Raw genomic sequence first — 13091 nt, forward strand, 5'->3', positions numbered from 1 at the left:
AAAACGAGAACTTTAACAGGGGAAGCATACCTTTGTACTGGCTGCGTTCACAGTTGGGAGAGATGATGACACACTTGATCTTCCTGAGTTTGAGGTGCTTCAGGACCTCTCGGAGGCCCATCACGATGCGTCTCTTCATACGTGCCTTCATGGGGTCCTTCTGGTACAGGCGATCCTGGAAACGGACCAGCTCCTTTAGCAGCAACGTCACACACTCGTCCACCTCTTTGCTCAGCATCTGACTGCAATAGCTGACAAACGCAGGACATTCCCAATTAAAACAGGCCACTAAAAAAACAAAAAAAAGGCTGTGATGTTTGCTGATTCAAGTCCGTCTTACTCTCTGAACTTTCTGCTGTGGATCTTTCTTTGATTAGCAGGGTACGCTATATCTGAGACGCTTTGTTGCTCTTCAGTCTCTTCTTCTTTGTCGGTTTCTCCATCAGTCTCTCTCACCAGCTGGTCCGTGCCAATAGATTTTTGATCTTCCTCGAGCTCCACTACAGGACTGCCAACTGCTGAGTTTTCATAAACACAAACATGATTTCAAATGTTAACCTCAATCGACTAGTGAGAAAAAAAAAAAAAAAAAAACACAAAACAATACTAAACCATAAAGGTTGTCAAAGTAGGGAAAATCAAATCAGTATTTATTTTCATAAAGAAACAAACAACAAAAAAAAGAAAACATCATGTGTATTGTTGATGTGTTCCCAATACATAATTTTTTTGTTGCTTATTTAGTAAGCATTTTTTTTCTACTGTGCAACTAATTACACTTGAAGCCTTGCTAATAATCAAAGCAGATACACATCTTTTTCCAACTATCAGTGACATATATATTTTTATATTCTGATTGCGATTACATAAATGCCATCACAGCTTTTCTGAGGAAACATGAGGAGTCTAAAATCATGAAGAACTTCATGTTATTCTAAATTTAGGTTAATAAGCAGTAAGAGGACAAACTTTTTTTGGGGGGGGGGGGGGGGTGCACAGAAGACTGGTTGGATGCGTAAATGACACTATTGACATTGAGTGTTAGTGTTGTGCTGGTGTAACACTGTTCTCGTGGAGTACCATTCTCAGGTTGAAACTCATTTTCAGGAAGCATTCCTCTCTCTTCCAGCAAACGTCTCTGTTTCCTCTCCTCCCTTTCTTTTAAAATAATCTGTTAATTAATCAGTGATAAAGTGGTATAATGAGAGCTGTACAAACAAAAAGCATTTCTTGCATCACTTAGTTTATCACATTCGTGTGTAGAGTAAATAAACAAGTGAATTTACTTTCTTGATGGGAGAGGGTTTCTTAGCTTTGGGAACTTCTCTCTGTTTGCCCTTCTTCACCAAAGGGCTGGTGGAGTCCAGAGCATTGTGTGCAATTTTATCCTGCTTCCAGGATAACCTCTTCTGTGGTGATGGCTGCTTTTGGACAACAGGTAGCCCTCCACCAACTATAAACAAATTAAAAGGTCAAATGTAGTAACTGAAGACAGATCCTGGAGCTTTGACCAAATATGACACCAGACTCTCTGACTTATGACACTGTGGTTACATCAGGGTGAAGTCTGAGCATGTGTGATGGTCTCCAATCACAGCCACATAAGCCTATAACTTCTTCTGGGTTGTCTGGGTCTCTTGGTGGCTTTCCTCACTCTTCTCCGTCTTGCACAGTCACTCAGTTTTTCAGAACTGTCTCCTCCATGCAGATTTACCATAGAGTGCCATACGGTTTGTATTTCTTTATAATTGAGGTAAATAAAGTCCAAGACATATTCAGTGGCAGATTTACCATCAGAGAGCCTCATCCACAATGACCAGAAAAAGACTCCAAACTGTCATTGATATTAAAGGGGGCAAAACGCGGTATTAAGAACAGGGGTATGTAAACTTTTGATCAGGGTCATTTGGGTTGTTTCTGCTGTCATTATGATTTAACACAGTTGACAATAAATGGCTTCACTCAACCACTAACCATAAGTCAATTTTTTTTGTGTGTTATTCATATTCTCTGAAAAAATGGACTAACATGTCTTTTTTGATTGGCAGGTGTTGAAATACTTATTTGCAGCAGTAACATACAAATAAATTATTTAAAAAAATCATACATTGTGATTTCCAGATTTTTTATTTTTTTTTTTTATTATGTCTCTCACAGTGGACATGCACCTAAAATGAAAATTTCAGACCCCTCCATGATTTCTAAGTGGGAGAACTTGCAAAATCGCAGGGTGTTCAAATACTTATTTTCCACACTGTATATATATCCATTTTCTTCCGCTTTATCCGGAGTCGGGTCGCGGGGGCAGCAGATCAAGCAAAGCCGCCCAGACCTCCCGATCCACACACACCTCCTCCAGCTCCTCCGGGGGAACCCCAAGGCATTCCCAAGCCAGCCAAGAGATGTAGTCCCTCCAGCGTGTCCTGGGTCTTCCCCGGGGCCTCCTCCCAGTGGGACGTGCCCGAAACACCTCTCCAGCGAGGCGTCCAGGGGGCATCTGGAAAAGATGCCCAAGCCACCTCAACCGACTCCTTTCGACGTGGAGGAGCAGCGGCTCGACTCCGAGCTCCTCCCGAGTGACCGAGCTCCTCACCCTCTCTCTAAGGGAGCGCCCAGCCACCCTGCGGAGGAAACTCATCTCGGCCGCTTGTACTCGCGATCTCGTTCTTTCGGTCATGAGCCAAATCTCATGACCATAGGTGAGGATCGTAACGTAGATCGATCGGTAAATCGAGAGCTTTGCCCCCCTACTCAGCTCTCTCTTCACCACGACGGTCCGATACAGCGACCGCATCACTGCAGATGCTGCACCGTTCCGTCTATCGATCTCACGCTCCATCCGTCCCTCACTCGTGAACAAGACCCCGAGATACTTAAACTCCTCCACTTGAGGCAAGGACACTCCACCGACCTGAAGAGGGAAAAGCACCTTTTTCCGGTCGAGAAACATGGCCTCGGATTTGGAGGTGCTTATTTTCATCCCGGACGCTTCACACTCGGCTGGGGACAGGGACCGGATAGCCCTTAGCAAAGGACCCCGGACCCCGTACTCCCGGAGCACTCCCCACAGGGTGCGCCGAGGGACACGGTCGAATGCCTTCTCCAGATCCACAAAACACATGTGGACTGGTTGGGCAAACTCCCATGAACCCTCGAGCACCCGATGGAGCATGTAGAGCTGGTCCAGCGTGCCGCGACCAGGACGAAAATCACACTGCTCCTCCTGAATCCGAGGTTCAACCATCAGTCGAATTCTCCTCTCCAGTACTCTGGAATAGACCTTACCGGGGAGGCTGAGGAGTGTGATCCCCCTATAGTTGGAACACACCCTCCGGTCCCCCTTCTTAAACAGAGGGACCACCACCCCGGTCTGCCAATCCAGAGGCACTGTCCCCGATAGCCACGCGATGTTGCAGAGGCGTGTCAGCCAAGACAGCCCCACAACATCCAGAGACTTAAGGTACTCAGGATGGATTTCATCCACCCCAGGAGCCTTGCCACCGAGGAGCTTTCTAACCACCTCGGTGACTTCGGCCTGGGTAATGGATGAGTCCGCCTCCGAGTCCCCAGTCTCTGCTTCCTCTTCGGAAGACGTGACGATGGGATTGAGGAGATCCTCGAAGTACTCCTTCCACCGCCCGACAACATCCCCAGTCAGGGTCAACAGCTCCCCACCCACACCGTAAACAGTGCTGGTGGAGAGCTGCTTCCGCCTCCTGAGGCGTCGGACGGTTTGCCAGAATCTCTTCGAGGCCGACCGATAGTCCTCCTCCATAGCCTCCCCGAACTCCTCCCAGACCCGAATTTTTGCCTCTGTGACCGCATGGGCTGCGGCACGCTTGGCCTGCCGGTACCTGTCAGCTGCCTCTGGGGTCCCACCTACCAACAAAGATAAGTAGGACTCCTTCAGCTTGATGGCATCCCTTACTTCCGGTGTCCACCACCGGGTTCGGGGATTGCCACCACGACAGGCACCAGAGACCTTGTGACCACAGCTACGAGCAGCCGCATCGACAATGGAGGTGGAGAACATGGTCCACTCGGACTCCATGTCTCCAACCTCCCCCGGGATCTGGGAGAAGCTCTCCCGGAGGTGGGAGTTGAAGACCTCGCTGACAGAGGGTTCTGCCAGTCGTTCCCAGCAGACCCTCACGATACGTTTGGGCCTGCCAGGTCTTACCGGCTTCCTACCCTCCCAGCGGATCCAACTCACCACCAGGTGGTGATTAGTCGACAGCTCTGCCCCTCTCTTCACTCGAGTGTCCGAGACACGTGGCCGAAGGTCAGATGATACAACTACAAAGTCGATCATCGACTTCCGGCTCAGGGTATCCTGGTGCCACGTGCACTTATGGACACCCTTGTGCTCGAACATGGTGTTCGTGATGGATAAACTGTGACTAGCACAGAAATCCAACAACTGAACACCACTCGGGTTCAGATCGGGGAGGCCGTGCTCCCCGATCACTCCCCTCCAGGTCTCACTGTCGCTGCCCACGTGGGCGTTGAAATCCCCCAGGAGAACAATGGAGTCCCCAGTCAGAGCGCTATCTAGTACCCCTCCCAGGGAATCCAGGAAGGTCGGGTACTCTGCACTGCTGCTCGGCCCGTAGGCCGAGACAACGGTGAGAGACCTGTCCCCGACCCGAAGGCGTAGGGACGCGACCCTCTCGTTCACCAGAGTGAACTCCAACACTTGGCGACTGAGCTGGGGAGCAATAAGCAATGCGACCCCAGCTCTCCGCCTCTCCCCGTGGGCGACGCCAGAAAAGTGAAGCGTCCAGCCCCTCTCCAGGAGTTGGGTACCAGAGCCCAAGCTGTGCGTGGAGGTGAGCCCAACTATCTCTAGTCGGTATCTCTCAACCTCCCGCACAAGCTCAGGCTCCTTCCCCCCTAGCGAGGTGACATTCCATGTCCAAACAGCCAGGGGCTGTGAGCATGGACCGGGCTGCCGGGCCACCCGCCCTCGACCGCCACCCAATCCTCTCTGCACCCGACCCCCATGGCCCCCTCTGCATGTGGTGAACCCACAGGAGGGCGAGCCCACGTCACTCTTTCGGGCTGAGTCCGGCCGGGCCCCATGGGCTAAGGCCCAACCACCAAGCGTGCGAGCCCCAACCCCAGGCCTGGCTCCAGGGTGGGACCCCGGCTCCGCCATACCGGGCGACGTCATGGTCTTTGATCTTTTACTGGTCATGGAGGTTCTGAACTGCCCTTAGTCTGACCCGTCACCTAGGACCTGTTTGCCTTGGGAGACCCTACAGGGAGCACAAAGCCCCCGACAACATAGCTCCTAGGATCATCCGGGTACGCAAACTCCCCCACCACGATAAGGTGGCAGCTAGAGGGGTATATATATATATAGATAGATAGAGAGAGAGAGAGAGAGAGAGAGAGAGAGAGAGAGAGAGAGAGAGAGAGAGAATTTTTTTGATGAAAGTGATCCACAGGTGTATGTAATTAAAGCGGCCACCTCATTGTGTATGCAGAATGGCACAGCGCGTAAAAGAGCGACTTTGCTGAAAAAAATGGAGGAACACAAAGTTAAAAGTGGGATCACGGTGTGAAAATGACTGTTTGAAGCCAGGGAAAAAATAAAGCCAGCAAGCCATGGATGGAAAGGAAGCCAGTGAGAAGGAGCACAGAGGCAGCATGAATCGAGAACAGCAGCACGGGCAAGAGAGCGATTTTGCAGAAATAAATGGACGAACACAAAGCTAAAAGTGGGATCACGATGTGTGTGTTTAAAGCCGCAGAAGAAGAAAAGCCAGCGAGGAGCACAGAGGCGGCTGTCCAGGAACCCTTGGTTTGGTTCTAGCTGGTCTGGTGCATTACAGGTGGACAGCAGCCTGGCACACAGCGCACAACTGCTGGACTGTACTGGAGTGTCTATTTTTGGACTGCATTAAAAAAAAGTGGCATCTTTAAATGTTGCTGTGAATTGAAAACAAACACTTTAAAGGGACCAGGTGTGGGAGGGCTGGAGGTTTGAACCAAACTCATGCCTAAATGTGCGCCAACATGGCATTATCATGGTGCTATCACGGCACTACGTGGTTTAGTGTGGCTGATGTGAACCATTCGAGGCTCTAATGACAGGTCGGTCGTGGCTCACTAGAGGCTGCTACATGGCACGTGCGGGGTACAGAGAGGCACATAGAGGCACCTTCATAGCAGATACATGATAGATGAAAACGTGGGTCATTCTTCAAATAATTGCTGACACACCCATGCGTGGCTCATTTTTCATGGCTTATTATTCAGTGGGACCCAGGCTTATGTCATTACCACTCTGTGACACACATAGCAGGCTGACCCACTGCCACCTCCTCCTCCTTCCTCTGGTGGAGTGCACACAGGATACAGAGGAACAGACAAGGGGACTCGCTGCGAGCAGAAAAAAACAAACAAAGACAAAACAAACCAAAAAAAAAAAAAACAAAAACGAACAAACAAACAAACAAAAAAAAACAGACATTCTAAAAATTGATTTTAGAATGTTTTGAATATGGCACATGTGTATCCCTGGGGATGCGGCAGGGCTCTCCCCAAAAATGTAGAGTATAATGGTGGGGGGTGGGGTGGCGCATCACCGGAGTATTCTTTCTTTTTTTCTTCAAACGGAGGAGAAGCTGTAACACTTTACTTTTTAAATACCAATGGAAGCTATTTCCTGCAACTTCATAGGCAGGAGAGACTTGGGAAAAACATCATCATCTGAAGAAGAAAAAAAATTCTGCTTGGTTGCCCATAAATTTAAATAAATAAATAAATGAATAAAATAAACTTCCATGCAAGTATTGATCTTGCTTATTGTTGTATTTGTATGAGTGCTTTTTTACACTTCTAAATTTTACATACTAATAAATTAATTTTGAGCTGTTTTCTCAACAAAAAAGTCTTTATTCCCAATGAGCTTTTTTCTTCCGTCTGCTCAGTGTCCTCCCTCTCGACTGTGGTGGGTGAGAGCAGCGTCGTGGAGGTTCCAACAGTTCTCCGTTTCATGAACGGTGGACACCGCCAGAGACGACAAAAAAAAAGAAAAAAAAAAAAGTCCTCTGATCTGCAGGCTTCGTTTCCCGCTTGCACTTCCTTATGATTCACGTGAACAGCGAGACAGCTGTTTGTGATATTTCCCAGCGGAAATGGTGCTCTTAAACATTTGCGTGATGTTGGATATTCCACCAATAGCAGCACTTTATTTTTTCAGTGACAGTTAACCAGACCAGTGATGTGCGAGTCTTGCACGTTGAATCATCGGGAGAAGCATGTTTTATGAGCTTACACAGAAAATCAATGAAGACAAGAGAAATCACTCCGCGTGGGTGCAAACTGACGAATTTCAATCAGTTTAAGCAAAATTATCAGAGAAAACAGAGAGTGAACACCCTAAACTTAAAAATCATAATGATGGTGCTGAGAATGTAACAACCTGGCGCTGTACTATGGTTCCATTGCTAAGGGAGAACTCTGTGTGGCAAATGTTATATCTTGCATCCAGCCTTAAATTTACATTAGGACAGCTCAACACGAACCCTGCCTTTTGGCAGCCCAATCGATAGAAATCCGTCGTAGTGACAGAGAATTTTAATCCCTGCAATGAGTGTGACTTCGATTGTCACAATTAATGTCAAGCAATGTCTAAGTGCTTATTATGGTTAAATGGTGCAAGAACAGAAATAGGAAATAATGTCAATTTTGACATTGGGTCACCTTGGAAGTCACAATGAACTTATGTCAAATGTGAATTTTTTGAAATTAATTTTTTTTTTTTTTAAACACAAACCATTGCTTCAAATTCAGCTTCAGAATTCCACACGACCAAAACACAGACAAATCCACCATCAAACAACTGCTATCTAATAAATAACTGAAAAAAACTGGAAGAGCAAAGAACTCATTGTGAACAAGGTATAGAAAACCTGCTGCCACCAACCTGAAAGAACCACTGGCTTGGCATCTTGCTTGTCATCCTTTGACTGTTGTGTATTTTCTAGCACAGTCAACATGTTTCTAAAATCCAGCTGAATAGGGACCTTGCTCTTTTTCCCAGATACTTTCTTTGGTTTCTAGAAATCAGGTGAGAAAGAAAAAGGATAGTCAAAGTAAACCAGGCTCAACATATGCAACTCTCCACAAAAGTCAAATACTGTGCACAAATAATAACAATGATACAAACTTGTCCCTTTGTAACTGTGTCTGTGGGCAGAATTTTTAATGCTGGTGATTTTTCCTTGTTCTGGTTGTCAGACAGATGCTGAAATGCTTCTTTCTTGTTCTCCTAAAAAGAGACAGTGTTTGGCAAATAGGTCACTGTCCAGTTAAGTTCACAACCATTCAGCTCTAGTAATTTCAGAGGACAAAACAGGCATTTCCCACCCCCGCAGAAAAAACAACTGCCATTTGACAAAAACATACCTCATTGCATAGCTTTGTTGCATTGCTGCTGGTTTTCACTCTGTCACTCATGCTGAAAGACAAACCTGGGAACTCCGCTTCATCCTAACAAGACAACATTTTTATTAAAGCTCATTTTCAGCTGGTATCTTTTGATAAATCTCATCCTATGTAACTTCTTTTTTTTTGAAAACGTGTTTCTCTTTTGGTTAATTGCATTAGACTTTGGGTCAAATGCAAATGACCGAAAGCAAAAAAGGTTTAACCTCAAATTTAGGAGGTTCTTGATGAATGGAAAGCTCTTCTGATTCAGTATCCACATCTTTACTGCCAGCTTTTGGTTTCTTCTTCCTTTTCTTTCGTTTCTTCTGGCCTGAGACTGCTCCTACCTGCTGTGTGGCAGTTTCAACCAACTGCAGAGGACAAAGTGAGAGAAACAAACCAACATTAAACTACAGAACAACAACAACAAAAACAAAAATAAAATAAAATTAGTTATAAACCCAAGAGGATTATGAAGCACATTTCATTCGATATGTACATTTCAACAGTCTCACATTTAGTGGTTCATATTCAATTCAATTTCAGTTTATTTCATTTATATTCATATTCCTTCATTCATACCACACATCTTATCTCCAACCTAATTTCAGACACCAGAGGGGAATTTCACAAAACGCAGACAGACAAAGCCAGGATTTTCCAGTTATTCCTCTTGAATTTCAGTGCAGTGACCAAGTGGTAAACTTTGATGGTCTCAGATGAAGTCCTAGCAGAAGTACAACAACAGTACTCTCTGAGAGCACAATATCCCCTGCTGGCAAATGCTGCTCTGGTACATGTGCTTGCCACATTCCAAGGTGTCTGATAACCTTTTTTTTTTTTTTTTTGTCAGCACACATCAGCCATTTGCACTTCTAGCAAAAACTGTAAAATGAGAAAATTTTAGTGAAGATTCTTTCATAAATTAAGAGAAACATTTCTTGTTAATCAATCACCTAATCCAGGGGTGGCCAAGTTCAGTCCTCGAGAGCCACATTCCTGACACTCTTAGTGTTGGAGCAGGGAGACAACTAAGAGTGTCAGGAATGTGGCTCTCGAGGACCGAACTTGGCCACCCCTGAATCACAGGATAGAAAAAGTGTAATCAGATATTTTCTGATATCTGCCAATTCGTACTGGATCACCTCCAAAATTTAATGGAGTCTTCCATGCCCCAATATTTACCTGTGGTACAAATGTGGTGAAAATCTGTGAAGCAGTTTTGAAGAAATCCTTCAAAGCCTATATAAATCCAGAATCCGGATCCAGATCCAGAGCACCTCCAAAATTTAATGGAGTCTTCCATGGCCTAATACGTATCTGTGCTGAACATTTTGTCAAAATCTGTGATGCAGTTTTGATGTAATCCTCTAAAGCGTATATGAAGTGAAATCTTGATCCAGAATCCCGATGCAGATCCGGATCACCTTCAAAATTTAATGGAGTCTTCCATGGCCTAATATGTATCAATGATGAAAATTTGGTGAGAATCAGTGAAGTAGTTCTGATGTAAATCTTCAAAGCGTATATAAAGTGAAATCCCCCCCCCCACACACACACACACCCTATATAGGTAGTAAAGGTGGACAACAACAACAAAAAGGGAGACAATACCAACAAAGTATATCACATTTGTACACTCAACAAAAATATAAATGCAACACTTTTGGTTTTGCTCCCATTTTGTATGAGATGAACTCAAAGATCTAAAACTTTTTCCACATACACAATATCACCATTTCCCTCAAATACTGTTCACAAACTAGTCTAAATCTGTGACAGTGAGCACTTCTTTGCTGAGATAATCCATCCCACCTCACAGGTGGGCCATATCAAGATGCTGATTAGACACCATGATTAGTGCACAGGTGTGCCTTAGACTGCCCACAATAAAAGGCCACTCTGAAAGGTGCAGTTTTATCACACAGCACAATGCCACAGATGTCGCAAGATTTGAGGGAGAGTGCAACTGGCATGCTGACAGCAGGAATGTCAACCAGAGCTGTTGCTCGTGTATTGAATGTTCATTTCTCTACCATAAGCCGTCTCCAAAGGCGTTTCAGAGAATTTAGCAGTACATCCAACCAGCCTCACAACTGCAGACCACATGTAACCACACCAGCCCAGGACCTCCACATCCAGCATGTTCACCTCCAAGATCGTCTGAGACCAGCCGCTCGGACAGCTGCTGAAATAATCGGTTTGCATAACCAAAGAATTTCTGCACAAACTGTCAGAAACCGTCTCAGGGAAGCTCATCTGCATGCTCGTTGTCCTCATCGGGGGCTCGACCTAACTCCAGTTCGTCATCGTAACCGACTTGAGTGGGCAAATGCTCACATTCGCTGGCGTTTGGTACGTTGGAGAGGCGTTCTCTTCACGGATGAATCTCGGTTCACACTGTCCAGGGCAGATGGCAGACAGCGTGTGTGGTGTCGTGTGGGTGAGCGGTTTTCTGATGTCAATGTTGTGGATCGAGTGGCCCATAGTGGCGGTGGGGTTATGGTATCGGCAGGCGTCTGTTATAGACGAAGAACACAGGTGCATTTTATTGATGGCATTTTGAATGCACAGAGATACCGTGACGAGATCCTGAGGCCCATTGTTGTGCCATACATCCAAGAACATCACCTCATGTTGCAGCAGGATAATGCACGGCCCCATGTTGCAAGGATCTGTACTCAATTCTTGGAAGCTGAAAATGTCCCAGTTCTTGCATGGCCGGCATACTCACCGGACAAGTCACCCATTGAGCATGTTTGGGATGCTCTGGACCGGCGTATACCAGTTCCTGCCAATATCCAGCAACTTCGCCCACCACTGAAGAGGAGTGGACCAACATTCCACAGGCCACAATTGACAACCTGATCAACTCTATGTGAAGGAGATGTGTTGCACTGCATGAGGCAAATGGTGGTCACACCAGATACTGACTGGTATCCCCCCCACAATAAAACAAAACTGCACCTTTCAGAGTGGCCTTTTATTGTGGACAGTCTAAGGCACACCTGTGCACTAATCATGGCGTCTAATCAGCATCTTGGTATGGCACACCTGTGAGGTGGGATGGATTATCTCAGCAAAGGAGAAGTGCTCACTATCACAGATTTAGACTGGTTTGTGAACAATATTTGAGGGAAATGGTGATATTGTGTATGTGGAAAAAGTTTTAGATCTTTGAGTTCATCAAATGGGAGCAAAACCAAAAGTGTTGCGTTTATATTTTTGTTGAGTGTAGTTCTAAGTATTCACAAGCTGCCGTACTGTCAGTGTTATTACATGCAATAATATTGCATTAAAATAAACAACTGCTACATCATTTATGTGAGAGACACATAACCAAATTACAACATTTTCAAATGTGTAATGATAAAGAAACTTTTAAATGCTTGATGAGTGCTAAACGTATAAAATCTTGTTGTGTGTTCCTGGCTCGTATAAGTTAATAAAATCCTACCTGCATGTGGGTGCTGTTGATCGGCTTCTCTTTAGGGACAACTTTCTTTGGAGGTTGAGACACTACATTAGTCCATGACATCAACAGTGGTCCCGAACTACTGTCTTGAGACAAAGCAACAGCTGGCTGACCTGTTAACATCAATTCTGGAGATTCAATTTCTACACTATCAGCACCATTACTTTTATAACCACTCAACAGTGGAGTGCAGCCTACCTGATGAGATATGAGGAGAGTCTGGATCATCATCCGTGACACTTTTGTGTGAGCTGGGTAGTGTTGAGGATGCTGTCCTTGCAGGTACTGGGCTCTACATTAATTACAATAAAATGACAGTAATTAGTGCTGTGCCTTTTTGGCAACAATTCAGGAACTTTGGCAAAATATTTAATCTGATATTCCAGTGAACCCACCTTCCATGCAGATCCTGACTTATGAGATTTAGGGGACAGAGATGAAGGGATTGGCCCCCAGCACTCTTTGTGAAGAACAGGGGTGGATGATCTGAATGGAGAAGCAAGAGCTAACTCTGGAAAATCAGCTATTTTCACTTCAAAGGGGATTGTTTTTGTCTGTGTTGATTTTGGCTCTTCATAGTTTGGAGCAGACCGGGTGTCTCTAAAACCTGTGAATCAATATGCATGCTTAAATGTTTACTTCTACAGTCTGGCACAACAACAACAATTTATAAAATGCTTTCAAAGAAATCAAAGTATGATATGCTGTAATACTGTACAGAAAATGAAAAAGCACAACACTAACAAGTCATTTTTTTTTTTTTTTTTACTTGAAATACCACAAATCAAATTACAGTATTCGTGACATGATTAGTACTTCTGAAAAACATTAACCACTAAAATGAAATCATCCTGTTTTAACAGACATGTGTGACAACTACCTCTTTTCTGTGTATCCATGAAGTTCTTTCCCATAATTCTACCCTGAGTACGGTCATTTTTGCATTTTGACACCTGTGAAGATAAATCGAGATCAGACATAATTTCACAACAAAATATTTATCTTAAGATCTGATGAAAGAAATTCTTAAGCTAAGGCAAGGCAATTATGTTTTATAACAGTGTTTTCAAACATTTACTTACTCTGAACAGAACCAACGAATGGATGTTTTCATCTGTTCAGTAACCACATGCAGTTTATTCCATTTTTTTGTGCCTGGTACAATAATGGACTGTAT

General features: G+C 45.0%; 1 protein-coding gene across 3 annotated transcripts in view; it reads right to left on the minus strand.

The window, feature by feature from the left end:
• The window catches only part of LOC117511015 (selenocysteine insertion sequence-binding protein 2-like), a 32045-nt gene that overhangs the window by 2790 nt on the left and 16164 nt on the right, over positions 1 to 13091 (minus strand). For 2 of the 3 annotated variants that reach the window (XM_034170951.1, XM_034170952.1), the window contains 12 exons: positions 12795 to 12867; positions 12310 to 12521; positions 12113 to 12206; positions 11897 to 12027; positions 8664 to 8810; positions 8419 to 8502; positions 8180 to 8281; positions 7937 to 8069; positions 1287 to 1453; positions 1081 to 1171; positions 341 to 518; positions 31 to 251 (listed from right to left, as the gene is read on the minus strand). In XM_034170951.1, the coding sequence (XP_034026842.1) occupies positions 31 to 251; positions 341 to 518; positions 1081 to 1171; positions 1287 to 1453; positions 7937 to 8069; positions 8180 to 8281; positions 8419 to 8502; positions 8664 to 8810; positions 11897 to 12027; positions 12113 to 12206; positions 12310 to 12521; positions 12795 to 12867 (1633 nt within the window). The remainder of the gene's footprint in view (positions 1 to 30; positions 252 to 340; positions 519 to 1080; positions 1172 to 1286; positions 1454 to 7936; positions 8070 to 8179; positions 8282 to 8418; positions 8503 to 8663; positions 8811 to 11896; positions 12028 to 12112; positions 12207 to 12309; positions 12522 to 12794; positions 12868 to 13091) is intronic. The other variant, XM_034170953.1, reaches the window with a different exon arrangement.

The sequence above is a fragment of the Thalassophryne amazonica genome, chromosome 5, assembly GCF_902500255.1.
Source record: "Thalassophryne amazonica chromosome 5, fThaAma1.1, whole genome shotgun sequence".
NCBI lineage: Eukaryota > Metazoa > Chordata > Actinopteri > Batrachoidiformes > Batrachoididae > Thalassophryne > Thalassophryne amazonica.